Source organism: Dromaius novaehollandiae, chromosome Z (genome assembly GCF_036370855.1).
Source record: "Dromaius novaehollandiae isolate bDroNov1 chromosome Z, bDroNov1.hap1, whole genome shotgun sequence".
Taxonomy (NCBI): domain Eukaryota; kingdom Metazoa; phylum Chordata; class Aves; order Casuariiformes; family Dromaiidae; genus Dromaius; species Dromaius novaehollandiae.
The window spans coordinates 84,610,078-84,628,241 of NC_088132.1; the positions used below are offsets into that span (position 1 = coordinate 84,610,078).

At 40.1% G+C, this 18,164-nt stretch overlaps 1 protein-coding gene across 2 annotated transcripts in view; it reads left to right on the forward strand.

Annotated features, from left to right (window-relative positions):
• LOC135325062 (WD repeat-containing protein 7) overlaps positions 1 to 18,164 on the forward strand; it is a 164,231-nt gene that overhangs the window by 56,358 nt on the left and 89,709 nt on the right. For both annotated transcript variants that reach the window (XM_064502497.1, XM_064502498.1), the window contains one exon: positions 3,474 to 3,587. In XM_064502497.1, the coding sequence (XP_064358567.1) occupies positions 3,474 to 3,587 (114 nt within the window). The remainder of the gene's footprint in view (positions 1 to 3,473; positions 3,588 to 18,164) is intronic.

Consider the following 18,164-nt stretch of genomic DNA (forward strand, 5'->3'; position numbering starts at 1 on the left):
AAGGGATTTCTTTGCTGAATATTATATTCACCTTTGTGCTTTTTTCTCTCGCTCTCTCTCTTTTTTTCTTTTTTTTTTTAAACATTGGTTATTGTAACGTTTTCCTAAAATGTTGAAGCAATCATTTCCCAGACTCTGTGCACTAGGAACACCTAAAATCTTGTGGTGGTAGATTTGTATGCTTAGTAGTAGAAAGTATAGTGTATTTTTAAATATGTGATGTTACTGGAGATACAAAAATGGTTACTATGTCTTTAAAGGAAAGCAAAAGGTTATCTTTCTGTGGCCTTTGTGTGTATGTGCTGATGTGGATGTGGGCAGGCAGACAAGCAGTGTGTGCAGAGAGACTAGGGAACTGGCTGAGGATCGATAGGAATGGTGTGAAGTGAATTAATGTGAGGCAAGCAGGCTGTCTGTCATAAGGATTGCAGGGAATGTGGGGCAGTGCTGGTCAGTCACTGCAGAAATCTGTTTTCAATAAATTCTGTCTAGAAATTAAGTGTAGACCCTTCTGCTGCTCCCCATATCGTTAAATCCAAGTTCATTCAGGTAAATGTTTGTATCAAATTATTGTCCATTTTTAAGTGAAAATCTTGAATGCTGTAGCAGCATGACATTAAAGAAATTCATATATCGTTAAACTGTACATCTTTAACCTGCTTCAAATAGTAACCCATGTTATCACTGCAAAACAATAAATATGATCAGTCTATAATAGTGAACTTGCTGTCGTTTTTTATTAATATATTTCTGGTAGATGTAAACATCTCTTAGTTTTATTTAAAGCCTGATTAATTGAGTAGAACTTAATTAAACTTCCATCGATTTAAGCAGGAGTTTTCAATGAGTAAGGATAGTTTGATTGGACCCCAAAGACTTTGCTATTTATACGTATGGTTGATCTTACTCTTGCAAGATTTGAGTTAAAAGAGCACAAAGAAGCAGCTCAATTTTGCACTGCAATGTTTTAATGTATTAAATGAATAATTAGTTTAGAATGCTACAGCAAATAGTAAATTGTAGTAATGGTGTAAGTTTCTAATATGTGTATATCTTGCTTAATTTTCTAATAGATCTAATGTGTCAACTGGCTTATTTTCAATACGTTCAAGTTTTTATGTCCTTTTCATTTCTAAAATCTGTTTCTTAGACATTCTTGGTCAATTATGTAAGAAAGCTCTTGTGTGCAGGAATATACGTTCCTTCATCTTGGGTTTTTATTGAGAGGAATATTGCCTGACTTATTTGCATGCTTGTTATTTTTCTTCCCTTTGGTTTTATCCATTCCATAGCTTTCTGGGAATGTTTAACCATTCTGATTAAATAGATTTGTTCTTATAGTTTTAGTTGTATACCATTGTAATAGACTTTGCTTTTCTTTTTTTTTTCTTTTTTTTTTTTATACTGTACTTAAAAACAACTCATGCAAGGCGTTTATTTCCTCCCGTTGCATCATCAATAGTCTTGATAAATTTGCTAGAAAGGTGTAGTACATCCTGTACGGAAGATCAACTTTGTTTCAGCATCTCGATGACAGAAAGCAGTGAAAGACTTGATGTAATAACTAAATGAACTGAAGACTCTGAATTTCTGCCCAGCCTAAGCTTGCCTTTTGGGCACTGCTGGACCCTCGGGTTCTACTGACTTGGTTATTTAACCACAGAAAATGTCACGTCTGAGATGAAAGCTGTCGTCAGTAAGAGGCTTCATGAGGCAGTTTTCAAAGGCGTGCACACTCTTTGCTATTCTCTGAGTGTGGAAGGAAATGAAATGATTTTAGATTGTGGGAGTGATATTCAGGGAACAGTTATCCAAGTCTACTGTGTCTGTGGAGATTAGCAACTTGTACTAACTGGGATGTTTGGTAAAGGGAGGTTTTTTCCGTGACAGAGGGGAAAATTCTGTTACTAATGCATCTTAAAAGTGTCCATATTCTTCTCTTAGAATTTTCTTATCACTGTTTTTTTATGTATTGACATAATGAGAAGGAAGTCCATAAAGTTATTAAAAAAAAAAAAATCCTACTATCTTTACAGAGGTTACGCCAGAACCTCTACATAGAAATCAGTGTCAGAAAGTCACTGTGTTACCGCAAGATAAAAGTAATTACTTTGCTGTGAATATTTGCTACTTACCAATCGCACTAAAAAAGTGAAATCTGAGCGTATTAGTGAGAATGTTACTGTTCAGAAACTGGTTCAGAGGAGGCTCGGAAGTGAATGGTTTCCAGACTTGGATTCCCAGACCTTTTCGTACGCTGACCACCCTCAGAGAGAAATTCTTCCTTTGTGATTTATTAGTATACGATCTTCTTTCATTTATCAGTGAAAGTTATATGTTTGGAAAAGACTAGTAACTTATTACACGAAAGGTACTGAGCAAATGAAGTAGTTCATGTTCGTGTTTTCATAAGAACGACCTGCGCACGGAGGAGGAGAAGCGGCGCGTGCAGGAGGCAGTTCCCCATGCTCCCGTACCAGGCAGCTGCTGGTGGCTTGGATCCTTCAGACCGCGGTGCAGGGCTGCCCGGCTGTCAAGCGACAAAGTCATTTACAGAGACCTCATTTCTTGCTGAAATTTGGTCAGTGCTGACAAAGGGCCCTACTCCTTTCTTAATGGGGACTTAATGCCTCTGTAGATTGCAAGCCTAATACCACAATCGGTAAAGCAGCAATCCCTTCATATAATAAGATTTTTGATGGTATAGGCCGACTTAGAGGATATATCAGGAGGAAAGAAATCTTATCAGGGCTTCTCTGCAAACTGCTCTTTTAGCTTTCCTAAATCTCTTTGGTAAGACTATTTGTGAGGCTGGACTTTGCCACCCTTAGCAAAATGCCTGTTTTGATAATGCCGTGATTGGATTGTGGTAAGGCCCGTCCAGGGAATAATTACAGGTTACAGTTGGGCAGAGTGTAATCCGGAGAATTGTAACAGCAATCGTGTGGTATTACGGGGCAAGGTTTGGTGTTTGTAATGTAGTTTCTGATAGCAATTAACTGATGCATCACAACCCAAATGAGCTAACGTGCTGGCGGTAACTTGGAAACCAGCGCTTTCCCTCTTTGGAGAGAGAGACGTAAAACACTAAGAGTAAATGTAATAAAAGTTCTGCCGCTACATATTATTCAGCTTTGTGTTTTGTGGCTAAATAGGATGCTGGTATGTAGGGTGTATGCCTGCTGCTTTTCATGGAGCTAGAAGGAGGTATAAAAGGAAGAAAATGTGTAGGAAAGATATGTATGGTATGCAAAAGATTTCTTTCAATGACGGGTTTATGAAAGGTCTGCGTACAGTTTTAAAGGAAATCAGGAAATAGTTGCCCTTTGCTTTACCAGATTTCATAGAGAGCTGTACTGCATGGTCCAGAACTGAAAAGATAGTTATTTTTATTTCTTTCCTTATCTAAGGACACTATATACCAAGATCATTGCTTTCTGTGGGTGCTCAGGCTTCTCGTTTTTGTTTTGCAGCGGGAGTGACGACAGAAGCCATTCAGACGGGTAGCGCGAGCCCCGATTCCCTGGGGACAGAAGCGAAAGTTCAGGAGGAAGAGCATGACCTCGTTGATGATGACATCACAGCGGGTAAGCGGAAATATGATCAGTGCGTTATTCTTGACGCGTTAGGTATGGTGCAGGGGGAGGCAGAACACTTCGTGCTAAATTTCCATGAGAAAATAAAACACTAAGGCTGCTTATGAAGAAGTGTATGCAATTAGAAATAGAAAGAAGAGTAGAAAAAAGTTTAAAGAAAAGAAAATGCAGACCTTTAGATTAAAACTAAATACCTGCTTTGCTGTAGTTACTGCAGTGTTATTGTGCTACTTCTGAAACGTTTATATTTCATTATATGTCTTTTGTGCTCTTCAATCTATCTACAACTGGCATGCTTAGTTTGCAGTTCTTGAAGAATAAAGGCTAATTGTTTCTATTATTCCTTAAATGAATTACGTTAGTGAAAAAACTGATATAAATGTTACCATCACAGTCTGCCTGATTGAACTGAGATTATTTTTCAACAAGTAAGTGCTGTTAGTTTGTTATGCGCAGAACTCAAGTATGTTTCAATTCTATAATACCAGTATAGCTTTTTACCGTTGTTCTAGTTTATTGTAGATGGGCAGGTAAAATCAAAATTTCTGGTCTGTCACTTCAGAATATGCCTTGATGGACCATACGGAAATGTGCATTTAATTAGAAGTTCATATCTTCAGATTTTTTTTTCCCCGTACTTATTTGTCATGAGGGAAATATCTATACCCTCAATATCGATAATTTCTTAATCCAAATGACTAAAACATGCATTTTAACGTAGCATACTGTAGACTATAGAGCGCAAGAGCTACCTTTTAGATTCAAAGACTTCACTGAGCATTGTATAGATTTTTGTGAGAGTCTAAAACAAAACTTTTTATTTCTATTGACCGGACATCTGTTAGCATGACAGATGTAGTTTTGGGTTAAGTCTCTGGTTGGATGTGACTGAGACAGGATTCCTGGCTGGTGGGAGAACAGACTGTCTGGAACAGTGAGTACTAACAGAAGCGAGGGGATAGCAGGCTAACTTGAAATAGCTGAGAGGGAGGTATGATCCTGGGAGTGCCTTTAATGGCTGGAGGAAGATGCAGAACCTGTCAAGAAACAACAATCGATAGAAGATTGACTCTCAAAAAAATGAAAAGAAACTAATGAATGGGCTCTGGGTACCCTGAAATACAATTTTTTCCCAGCCCTTTCTTTAAATCAGTGTTTCCTACAGAAACGCTTTCTTCACCTTGACTCCACGTCTGTTGGAGACTTTCTCATTCTTTTCCTGGAATTTTTAGTAAGAGCTAGCAGTATTATGAATGAGTGTGTATTATATCTAGGATAGCGTTTTCCCCCTTCAACATCCTATGTTCTTTTCAAGGGGAAGACATTGAAGATGAGATTCATTAGTGGAGTAAGTTCCAGATTGCTTGCATCTTTTGCTATGTGCTAGACTCTTGAATTTTGAGGTTTTCAGAAAGCTATTCAGTATATTGCGGAAGTCTAACAGCAGTAACAATTTTATTTACAAGAAAAATACTTCCATTATTAAAAGCAATTGATTTTTTTTAGAAGTGTCCTGAGTGAAGTTGATAATTTAGTTATCAATTGGATACAATTAACTGAATACAAATATATTTTTGTTCAAAAAGAATAGTCCTATCTGCAAAAGAACATCTGGACAACTAGAATAACCCCCCCCCCCCCAAAAAAAAAAAAAGGTTTTAATTGAGATATTTTTAACGTGACAAGGTGAAGTTTAAATCATGATGCAGCTTCTTTCTATAGCAGTACTTTTAAACCTAATATTTATTGATTGACTGCACAGAGTAATGCTAGTGTGCGGTGGTCAACAGGGATTTTTTCAGTTAAACTTGAGATTCACCACACACTTTCATTTATCCAAATAATTTTTTAAAAGGATCACTTTCACATCAGTCCTTTTAGAGATTAAAGTATTTTAGCTTAGCTGGCTGAAAAACACTGAAGCCTGTTCCTGGAAAATACTTCCATAGTACTTCAGTGCCTATTAAGCATTTAAAAACACATAAGCAGGAGTCGTTTAGAAAATTGGTTCTGTCTTCAAAACCAGAAAAATATTTTGCTTGTACAACTTCAGCTTGTGTGTGGACAATAGCATCCTTTCTCCTACTTGGTCATAAATCTACTGACCTCAGTGCACCGAACTGTGCAATTCCTCATGAGAGTAAATTGGATTTTTTCAAAAAGCATTTTATTTTAAATATAATTTTAGGCTCTGAGATATCATCTAACTTTTCTTTTAGCCATACAAATATATTTTTACAGGAAACACTCAAATGTGGCATAGTGAATTGCTGCATCAGAATAGTTGAGAATTTGAATTGAAATGTAATTTATTCTTAAGGATCTTTAATTCCAAAAGCCTAAAAGATGGGGGATCTGAGCTGTTTTAAGTATAGAAACAAGACTTATTTGTCTAAGAAAGTTTTAAAAAGAATTTCTACATTAGCAAAAAAATCCTAGTTTGAAGGATGAAAAAATAAATGCATATGTTAGTAAGAAAACAGTCTGGTGTGCGGAGCGGTGGGGTAGGCAGATGGCCAGGATGGGTCTTGAGGTGTGCAGATATCGGCATATAGCAAGTACTGTGAATTTGTACAGAGCTGGCTTTGCGTGGTACTGGCTTTTGCTGAACGTGCTGAACTTAACCGAGCAGTGCAATTCGCAGGGTTAGCTGATCCTAGTAAGGTTAGTCACAGATTGGCATATGCCTTGCCAAATAAGTTGATCTACATAATTCTGTTTTGAGCCTGAAAGAGTCTTTCCTGTTGCGCCTGCAGTTCTGTGCTTCTCCTTTGGCCTCTCGAGGAGACCTGAGCGTTGCTGTGCTTCTCTTGCAACAAAGGGAGAACCGGGAACGCTGCCTTTTTTTTTTTTCTTTTTTTCCTCTCCCCTCCTTGAGTTTCTTTTTGTGTAAAGGTTGGTTATGCTGTAGTCCATTTTCTGCAGCACGACATCAGGACGTGTTAGCGCACGGCACTGGAGAGGGAGTAGTCAACCTTCCCCTTGTCCCCGTCTGATCCCTTGCGTAGAGGGAGAAATAACTGTTCGAAAACTGCTTCTGCATTTACCCGCTGAAAATCCTCGTAGCAAGTTCAGGCAATAATGGGATGCTCTAAAGTCTCAATCAAGCACACTCTCGTCCTTGGCGTGTGAATAGTACGGAAGTTATTTCGGATAGATGAGAAGGTTGCAGCAATTACAGCAGTGTGCATACAAAAGGTTATATGAAAAATAAAATCTAGGAACCCTACTGATAAATGTTTATCAACTTGAAAATTTAAAGTTTAAATAGTTAGATCTTTTTCTTCAGTATTCACAAATGTATTTTTCAGCCTAATGAGTAGTATTTTTTTAAGCAATAGTTACCCTGTAAGTGGCAAAATTAGAAGTGAGAAATATCCCTAGATTATCGCATATTCTAAACTTAAAAATAGCCTTTGAATCAGTAGAAATGTGTGTCTGTTATCGTAATGAGTCAGGAGTACAGGGGCAGGGATTGTGTTTGTGTTTCGTCTTGTATTTCCCCACACCGTAGCGACTGTGCAGGTGCAGCAGTGCCTGGCATATATTTGCAGTAATTTGGGGTAATTCTTATTTTCCCCACACAACTTGGAGTTTCTGATTTTGGTATCATCTAACTATTTTAATTTGTTTTTAATATAGTTCCTACATCATAAATGATTTTCCTATGGAGCATTACAGTTTCTAGCCCCAAAAGCTTCCAATTTAACAGAAGAAAATATTTCAACAAACTGATTGCTGAAAGCTTTGTACAGCCTTGTGGTGGTGTGGGTTTTTTTTTGTTTTGTTTTGTTTTTTTTTAATACGTTGGGGTTTTGACCCACTCCTTAGTTTCTCTTCGTCCTTTCTTCCTGGGGGAGCTGGGCATCTGCAGGGAGAGACAGGTGCAGTTGCGCATTACTCGCCTCCCATTGCGGCCAGATTTCCCCCGAAAATTTGGTGTGGAGTGGAAGTCCACAACAAATGCCACCATCTGCCATCCCCAACAAACAAGCCAGCGGCCCACTGTTCAGCACAATGAGGGTGCCGGAGGAGTCAATCTCTGCACAAAGTTCCTGCTGGGTTTCATTTAAGTAGGTTAGGCCAGACCTGAGAACCTTCTCCAAACCCTGTCACACACATTTTTGTATCTCCAAAGTCTGTCATAGGGAGATCAAAGAAGCTTTTAATTTGTGTTTAATCACTCATTGGAAAACCATCTACCATATCATGCACCGACTATTATGGAAAACACCAGAAAAGTGAGGTTTTGTCATTTAAAGCAAACTTCATCTCTTTCAGATGCTAATTAAGAAAATAGAGAAAATGCACGCTGTCCCTGCTCTGTCGCCTGATCTGTTCTGTTACAGTTAAGAATGGAGGGTTAATTCAGGGATTCAGGTTGTTTAACAAGGAAATGTTAATTTTTAATGGAGTTTTCATGTGCACTAACTAGAATTCCAAAGCACTTTGACAAAACTAATTTGATATACAAGTATCTATTAATCTAGAGTCTAGGCTCAATCTAGGTTCTTAAAATTTGTCATTAGGTGTCTGCAAGGAAGTGTGAAAATTATAGGTAAAAGAACTCTTGGGGGTTTTTTTTGTTTTTTTTTTTTTTTTGTTTTGTTTTTTTTTTAAGGAAGCGTACTTCGTGTAAAAACTCAGGATCAGTTGGTTTTTCAGCCCGGCTGCATGTCTTTGAAAAGATGTGGGCATCTGTCAGTCAAGCAGATGTCACCCAATAAACTCCATAAAGAGATCTGCTCTCCGTAAGAGGGTTAGGGGCTTGACATCTGTCTGAATGGCATATGTCCGTGTTGGGATAGTGCTACGCGTACTCGTTAGGTACTAATACGAGAAAACTAGTCCATTTGGGGGTTGGGGGATGCTTTTCTAATTAATATAAAAGTGTACAGCATAGCAGTTTCAGAGAATTGTGCGTTTTAAGCAGTTCTGGTGGCCGTTGTGCGCTTGCCCGGCATCGTCTGTCGTTAGCCTCTTCCTGGCAACTGTCTAAGGAGTTGAGCAAGGTTTGTTAAAGAGCCAAATTCAAACCAGCCCATCGGTTTGTGTTAAGCTGTGATATTTATATTGATTTAGAAATAGCTGACACTTTTAAAAATGACCTAGATTAAAAAGTATTGCCTTAAGCTAAAATACTAAAATAAAAATGACAAAATGAGATTTGCTTAACATACGGCAATATGCATAGCTCTTCTGAACTGCAAAACTTGGATTACTGTTCCCTCCAGTATCTTTGTCCTCTGTGGAAGGCAGCATCAGTTCTTCATAAGACCTGTGGATCCAAAAAACAAATAACACGCTTGGACGCGTGTGCCAGCTTCACTTTGAGCAGCTGCTGCGTTTGCCGTTCACACAGCCCGTTCGTAAGGAGCTGGCTCTGAAAGTTTGTGCAAAACTTCCTTACAACTGCCCGTGTTCTCTGGGGTTTGGGGGCCGGGGGCAACAGCAGGTTAAAGCGCTTGAGGTCTTTGTTGGCGCCCGCCTTTGTGCAGCGCTGGGCTGCCGGCCGCAGCCCTTGGTCTTCCCGGCTGGATGAGGATGCAGGGCTTTGCTGAGGATCAACGCCTGGAGAGAGCTACAGCGTTCAAAGCACAGACGCCTTAATGTGTTAGTTAAAAATTAACTGTTTATCATTCGTTCTCTATATATGTACTTACACCATTACATTTTCAATGTAGATGCCATAACCTATCACGAAAGCAAGTAACTTTTTTAAATTAAAAAAAGTATTTACTTTATCTATCATGTGTTTCAGTGAAAAAGTGTATTACATGAAAGCCATATTTGCTGTTCTGAAGAAAGAATCGGTTAGAAACTGATTTCTTTAGTGTAGCTTGAAAAGCAATCTTTAACATGCATTCATCTAAAAGTTTACTTGTGAATTTCATTTTTCATTTTTATTTTGCATACTTTTTGATATCTATATTTACTTGATGATACACAGCTTAAAATCTAAGCTTCACGTAGTCTAACTGGTGTCAGTCCTTGCACCTCCTTATTTCGCGTGTGCAGGTGGGCCGTCGGCATGGCTTGTGTGTCGTGTGTCTGCTCTGAAGATCGATCTGTGGTTCTGGGGCTGAAGTTCTTTTGTCTGTTGTTGGTGACAGATGTCGTCTTCCAACTTTGTGCAGCCGTCCTTTGTTCCACAGCCACTCTGAAAAATTGTATTAACTTAAGGAAAAGAGAAATAACTCTTCCTAGAAAAACATTTATGGCTAAAATGATGTGGATAGTCTTGTTTTGTTTTGTTTTCCTCGCTGCCCATCTTTTCTTGGTGACTTTAGGCAGAAATATTACGGTGTGATGCTTTCTTTAACTTATCTAAAGATTTTTCTATTGATTGTAAGCATCTCTCTAAATTATTATTGAGAATAATTTCCTCAAATGTAGCAGTGTGGTTATAAAGAGATATGTTATTTAAGAAAAAAAATATTAAAATGCATTTTTCTTTAATATTATTGAGAATCCTCATTTCCTTGTTTTCTTTCTATTCTGCTTGTTTCATTTTTCTCCATACATTTTCCATTCATCCATCTCCATTCATTTTCTCCAATTTTCTCATTCTTTTTAGTTTCACCTTTTTTGATTCTAATACTAATGTAATGAAGTTTAAAAGTATATGGTGGGAAAATGCTTAAATCTATGCGGAGTTTTCTTTGAGTATTGCGGCAAGGGACCAAATAAATTTACGTTAAGTCACTTAACCCCTAATTATTGCATTTTCTAGCAGACTTTGGGATCTGCCTTATCTTGAAAGGTGGTGAGATATCAGATGTTTTTTCTGTAGGTTTAAGCATTGGAATGTTTTATGCTACACTATGTTGACGTTAGGCCAGTCATCTTTCTGCCAGACTACAAAATCATTTTTGATATACATCCTGGTTTGGTGCCTATTAAATTCAGTGAATGTTGGGTGGGCCTCCTGGAAATCAAAACTTGGTTTGGTTTAAGTGTTAGTCTTAATGGCTTTTCCCAGGAGGTAAGTAGACGTACCTGTGCAGTTCTCTGTGTTTCTTTAGAAAGGCCCTGTGAAGTGTAGTAGAGTGTCAAACACAGTAGTGGAGTTATAAAATCTGTTCACTTACGGTGCGTGAAGCTGAGCATCATGCCTCGATATTTCGTCAGTGGTAAAATATGCAGAGTAGTTCCTTGAAAGGGACAGACCTTGGCCTACTAAAAAAACTAAAAAATTTCGTGGCCAGAGCAGAAAGATCTACTCTGTATAGTCACAAACTAACCTTAATGCTGTAGTATTTTAATTTTTTTTTTTCTAGTGAGTTAACTTGTGAGACTAAAATCGATAATCTTTTCTGCAGGAGATCTGCATGTTCAGCATGGTACTAAGCTGTGATAACGTTGTGTTTTATGTGTAAAAATAGCGTTGTGCGTTTGCTGGTGTGGGCAAGGTTGTGCTGTGTGGAGCCTGCGCTGGGCTGGGGCGATGCAGCGTCGCTGTCCCTTAGCCCCTGTGCGGTCAGCTCTGCAGCTCGGAGCAGCTTCCTCCGCGAGGGCTTTACCTTAGGGCAGAAGCTGCATTTGAGGACCACCGTTCCTGGCCTGCGTATCCATCCCGCTGTCTGAATTGGTGCTCTATGTACCTGGCGCTGACCGCTGAGCTTCTCGCAGGTAACGGTACGATCTTGAGGGTGGCTCGCCGTCGGCGGGAGGGCTCAGCGGTGTGCCGCCGGCACCGTCCCCGCGGGAAGCACGCGCTGCGGGTTCGGCTGGTTTGTTTTTGATTGCCCAAAAGTGTATAAATTAACTCAACCTTAAAAAAATAAAATAAAAAAATGTGTCAACATGTAATAACAGGCTGAGAACAATATTATAGAACAGTCCAGTTTTTAATATGCTTGATCAATAGTTGTTCTTCACAAGCAATCATTATGTGCCACCTTCTTATACAGTGAGAATATTTATATATTTAGATATATTCCCTATCTGTATAGAGAAAAATTTTCATTTTTACACACAAAGTATTTAATTTTTTTAAAAATGGACTTAATGACAGTCCTTATTTAATGTAACCTATGGTTTGTGAGCTGGAAAACATTTAAAGAGAGCTAATAACATTGACTTTTGCATGTTTAAGATTGCCTTTTGAAAACATGAAATCCAGCTACAAGATTTTCAGGAATATCTACAGGAAACATCTTTTTCCAAAAATGCTTTGTTTTAATTTAGAAGCTTATCAGGTAGATCTGTGATCAGGAGGGCACCTGGGCATAATAGTGATTCATTAAACAGGTAGGACAAGATTTTCCTCTTTGCTACAGCAAACCAGCTTAGGCGCAGAATAGGTGTGAAGTGAAGCAGCATTGCTCCACTGCTGCTCTCCTTTCTGCTTCTGCTTTTTGCCTCAGTTGATCCTTCTACTTCTACATTTGAAGATGGTGGTTTATTTCTGCTAACACATGGTATCTAGTAACAAAATCCGAATATAAGTGCTAAGGAGAATGGAAGTTGAAGATCCATAATTTTTCATGCCTAACACAGATTACTTTCATTTTGAAATATTGTGATTGAGCCTCCCCCCCATAAGCAAGGGTGGTTGTGTCACTGTCATCAGCCACAGATGAATCTTTCAAAATCTCAAATTCTTCAACTGAAGGCTGCTCTTTTTTGCTGCAGTTTCCATGGAAATGGATGTCAGATCATCAACACTGGGTTGGGAGGGGAAAGTGAAAGAGGCCTTTTAAAGTGACCAGTTATCCAAAATGGTGAATGAAACTATCAGTCTCTAATTCCCTCTATCTGGTAGGTGATGCTTTTTACAGATGTGACAGAGCTCCTCTGCATATTAAAGGCCCATGCAGTCATGCCGTGTCAACTGGCAGGACTCCTCTTTATAGCCTCTGTGTATTGTAAAGCGATATACAAAGGCAATATCTTTTTATTTGTTCAAATTAATATAGCTGAAAAAGTCAAATTTCAGTACACCTAGCCTTCTTCAGGTCTGAAATAGAAACAAGATTCACTGTATTAATTTAATAATCTCTTTAATGTCTGTGGATGTATGACAAAGTGTTAGCTTTGAAATCCAAGGCGATGTATGGGAAAGATGATATAATGGCATAGTACTATTGAAGTAAATTGCATGAAAAGATTACACAGTTAAAGTAGGGATGTCTGCCGGTTCTGAAGCAGTTGAAGATGATTATGTTTTTGGAAAACATAGTATGTTTTTGAAGTATGCACTTCTGGAAACATCACCTAATATCTTTTCAGTCTTATTTTAGAGAGTTTTATATTAGAGAAAGACAGCACTGACAGTCCTGAAAATGGAAATCTTCTGTTTAACTGCATAATGTTGGTGGCAGAGGCAACAGCAGTAGTATCCCCCAGCACCATCCTCTCCCAGCCTTGGTGCCAAAACCATTCCTCAGGGCTAATCTGGATCATTTCAAGAGATGCTGGAATGTGTAGACACTATTTCTGTCCTTTTCTTCTTGATGCAAATACCTTCCTAAAAATTAATGAGCTGAACATTAGGGATTCTTGTCCATTGGAGCTAGACTTAGACTGCTCCTTTCTGCCAGGAGACTTCTCAGAGACTTACGTTCTGAAGAGGGGAGGGAGGGAAGACTTCCTCTTCCATCCCTGCCCTCCCAAAAGAGGAGGATTTTATTCCTGGAAGAGTATTTTCAAGCTTAGTTTGATTTTTAAGCCCAGTGGGTAGATTGTTGGGTGATGCGTCTGGGAAATGGTAAGGTCACCAGTGCTGGCGTAATTCTTAGCCAGCTTATCTTCAGCTGTTGTTTTGCCTGACATAATTTTCCATGTAATCTCAACTGTTTGTCTTACATTGAAGAATGTCTTCAAAGGTGCAGCAAGTCTTGGTATTTTAGTATTTAATATAGGAGTTTTACTTCATATGTGATACCTTGATGAGATACCTGCCAGAGAAGGCATTTAAAGCATGCACTGGAGCAGCAGCAGAGTGAAGCAGCTCTGGAGGCCCCTTGATAAAATGAGCTTGAGCCAGGTAAGGGCACTCCTTCCCAAGGGTGAGGTGCTCGCTTCCTGAGGTTCGGCAGCTTTCGGTTGCAGCTATGATGTGCAGCTCCTTCTAAGGTACAGCATTTTCAGAAGTTTGTATAGTAATGAACAGTTGCAAATACCGCTCAGATTTTGCTTAATCCACCACAGCAAATTTAAACTTGACTGCTAAACATTACGGTGCTGGCAAGGTTTACGTGTCTTGGGATAAGTAAGCTTTAGTCATGCACCAAATGCTTTAAGAAGCTGCTCTGCTGTTAACATGTATAGCGTCCATTACGTTCAGCAGTATTTACTTGGCTAAGTTAGGCACTTGTCGGTGGAAGAGTGTTCTTACGAATGCGGCAATAATTGGGATAAGCCTTAACTCTCAACTCTAGGAGTTTCCATGTGGAAATTACCACTTTCCCAGAAGCTTGTACAGGTTATTACATGAATCAGTTGCCTGATGACCAACACATTCTTATATATATGATGTACAACTTTTTAAAGATTTCCTTTAGTCTGGGAAGCAACTTCAGAAGTTTTTGGAAATTCTTTGTTTGTCTCAAGTTTCCTGTGCATCTGTATCTGTGGTCTGAAATCCCTGGCTACAGTTTTATGCAACAGCAAGTAAGCTGTTTTCTGTCTGCAATCCTGTAAATCCATTGCAGAATATGAATTTAAATATTGTTCTGCATCATCAGCAGTAATAAAAATTCTGAAATTGGCTTGTTTATTATTTAGGTATCTAAATTCTATTGCCCTGAGGTTATATAAATTCCTGGAGCAGTGACCTAGTGATGTAAAGGAAATACCTGAAACCTATAATTATATATACAATTTTATTTTTATTTTATTTTTTAATTTTTGGACTCACTGGTGATATATGACACAGATACTGGATAAGGCTTTGAATGTCAAGCCACAATTTCATTTTTAACTACATGTATTTTGTAAAAGTAACCAAAGATAGTGTCTGGCGTTTGGATACAGAACAGCCCTTATAACTCAGGGTTAAACAATACCAAAGTCCCTTTGTCCCTTGGGGACTGCTTTGAGCAGTGAGGAAAGAGATGTGATCTGCATGGCTCCAGCAGTCCTCCTCCCTGTCCGTCACCAGGCCCTTTCCACTTGCGGTCCCTCGGGGGCACCACGCCACTTCTCCTTGCGTATCTGGAGCTCTGTGCCCTCCTTGCGGGGTGATCTGCACGCTCTGAAAGCCCTCTGGCCCTCCTCGAGACAGGTCTCATCCTGCAGGCTAGAGCTGAGTGCGTGCTGTCACACTGAAAACGTGTCAGAGCAAACTCCTGCCATGTTGTCAGTGCTGCCAAGGTGGAAACGAATTCTTGAAGGCTGACGTGTCCTAACGCTCCTCCTGGGCTGAGCCCACTGGCTTCTTCAGACATGTATGTCCTCCAAGTGTAAAACCTCCCAGAACTGCTCCGTCTCTCTGCAGCCTGTGTACTCCAGTGAAATCCCATTCCAGTAATCTGGAAAGGAATCTCGTGTCCCGAAATCCTCTTTGATACCTCTGTTGTGTCTCTTAATGTCCTCATTATCCCTGAAGTATTGATAAGGGTTTTTTTGACCCTAAAAGAAGCAGTTACTAGCTTGGCAAAGAACGTGGTCACATGGCAGGTGAAATCTAAATGCACAGATATCACCTGGTTTTGCTTAAGGGATTATCAGCTGCTTTTCCTCCACGTCTAGGACATAAAATACTTCATCTGCCTTGTATTAGCTGAGAATCACCACATATAATGACTCATTTGATTACTAGTAAGCTTCTAGAGTGGGCTCTTTTTTCTTCTCTCTTTTGTAAGTAGGATTCTTTGTTCCCTTACTGTTGTTAAGTGCGGTTACAAACCTAGTGTGCTTATCAGTCCAAATATGCAAGAAGATGGGAGGGTGTGATAATAGCTGGTTGTAGTAGCTGTAGTAGCCATCATGGCCAATTTGGGGAGTGAACCCGTGGGCTATGGAGCCATAGATTAAAAAGCAAAGCCTGGAATTTAAGAGTTTAGATTAAAATTCTCTAAAGCTTAGTGAAAACACCTGGAATGCGATTTAACCTCACACTGTGCCAAACCCAGGTCCTCATAATTGCCATCACTGAATCAAAGGACGAGTAAAAAACTGTACAAACTGTGGATCAATGGTGTCATCCACTGAGGCCCCCTTCCCAGGTGGAGAAAAGGTAGCGTATTTGTGTTTGGTGCCTTTTCAGGCACTAAACCTATAGGAGGGATTCATAATCCCTGGATCCTTAATCCATTACATCAGCCGATGACCCTTAGTCATTTTGCTTATAATCTTTTGGTGTGCTATTCCTTCTGTCCCTTGTATTGATTTCAAATTTCTCACATGAACTTGGTGTGCAAGTCTTTCATGTGTCATCTAAACACTTTCTGTAACCCTGACTGTATGTAGACTCTGTTTCTTTGGGTAATCCTTTAAGAGGTCCCCACTTCATCAGTTCAAACACATTTGTACTATGTAGTGGTCTTGTGGCATTAATGCCTTATCTCCTCCTCTGATCCGTTTTCCTTCTCAGAAAAGATCAGGTGCTATCTCTGACACCCCAAGCAGCACCAGATGTATCTATGGTGGATTTTGAAACCAAAGAAAGGAAAAAGAAAAAAATTCTGTTGAAATCATGGAACTAGCTCCAGACATCCAGTAGGACAGTAATCTACTGGACAGAAATTGTTGACCAGCTAATTGCGATAGCAAGACTGTATCTGTAACAATCTGTGTGGTATGTCAAGGTGAGGTCAAAAACGTTGACCATAAAATTGCTATCTTTGACCTTCCTGCCCAAGGAGAGTCTTTTCTAGTTGCCACTGTATGCCTGAATTTCTAGTCTTGAATGGATACTGAGTTTTGATACCTTCTCCTCACTTTAGGGGAGAAAAGCCCCTGTCAACTGTGATATCTTTAACATGTCCTGCTATCTATGCACGTATGCAGACAACTAAGTGAAGGTATTCTCTGGTCCTTGCATGGTCTTGCCTTTACAGGCTTACTCCTTTTCTTCATGCATTCATCTGGGGTCTCTTCCTAGTCCAATTAGGAAATAAGCTGATGTATTCCATAGTCCAAAAGGACAAGAATCAAAGGTTTAGAAGAGCATCCTTTAACCATACAGTCTGAAAGCCTGGGGGAAGGGAGGCAGGGAATGGGGTGACGTTATGGTTCAGGGTTTTTTGCTCCTGTGTGTGGATCACGCACTTTCTCTCATCTATTCACCCCATACATGTGATGCCCTTAGGGACAGAGGAGACTCGAGAGGCAGAGGAGGAGGAAGATTTGTAAAAGTGGCCAGGACGTAGTGAGTAGCTATTGCATCTCACTCACCTGAACATTCGTCTTTCTCATGTGAATCAAAGTGCTGCCTGGAAGCTCTTCTCTCTCCAGAAAATTTTCCTGGCCTCTGTCTTCATCTTCATCTGCGTTTCGCTCCATTTGCTGTATGAGGGGTTGCACTGCTCAGAGCAAGTAGGAGGTAGTCGTAATAGCAGAGGCAACTTGCCTGTAAGGCTGTCTTGGCTTCACTCCTCTGGCTACCTGTGCTGCGGCTACGGCAGATCTGGGGCGGCTGTGTGGTCTGCTTGTGAAAACCTTTCCCTGAGTGCCTTCTTTTTGACATGGTCCTCCGTTTTCTTTCTCTTCCTCCCCCAGTCATTGCTGTGGCCGCTGTTTGTAGTAGGAAGGGATGGTGGGTCATGCAGCCCTCGTCCCTTCTGGGAGGGAGGGAAGGAAAACACCCATTCCTTCACTTATCCTGTTCTCCAAAGCAGGAGTCTTCCCTGTTGATCTTTGCTTGTCTCATAGTGCCCCAGCAAATGATTCTTTTGTGTCTCCTCCTCCTCCTTGCCTGGCCAGCCTCTCCTCTCCCCTTCCCAGTCCTTCTCCTCAAGCCTCAGCAGTCGCTGTGGCAGGGGCCTCTGTTTCACTGAACTTCCAGCTGGGCTCTCTCTCATGACGTGCACTTTGTGTTTTAAGTGTTACTCTCTGCTCTTAAGGAAAGCATGCGTGTCCCTGGTGAGTTTGGTTTTTAAAGCCCTCTTCTCCTAATGAGCTCCCAGCATGAGAGCCCCTGCAAAGATAGCTTCGGTTCACCAATGCGTTGCTCTTCTGCAGCTCGTAGGATCCTTCCTTCGTTACAACAGAAATCTTGGTTAAATGCAGATATGAAAGGAGAGGTGATGTCCTGACCTTGTCATTTCCTTACATGCAGGCTCTCCGAGTACTGTAAACTTTTCACGCGCTCGCCTAGTTTGTCACTTTTCCCATCACTGGTAGCTCTTTCTCGCTACTTCTCTACAGTGTTTTCAAAAGTGTATTTTAGCTGTGTGTGGCTCTTCTCTTCTTGTTTGCAAACTACTCCTCTCTCTGCATGTTTTACAGGATCTGGTGATAGGAAGAGCATAACTTAGAGGGTCGCTATTAAGCGGATGAGGGAGCTGTAAGTTTATAGCAATTTCAGACGACGAATCTTCCCGGAGGGCGTTAGGCGCAATAAAAAACAAAAGCTGTAGAAGTTACCAGGCTGACATTTAAAACAATAAATAAAAGGTA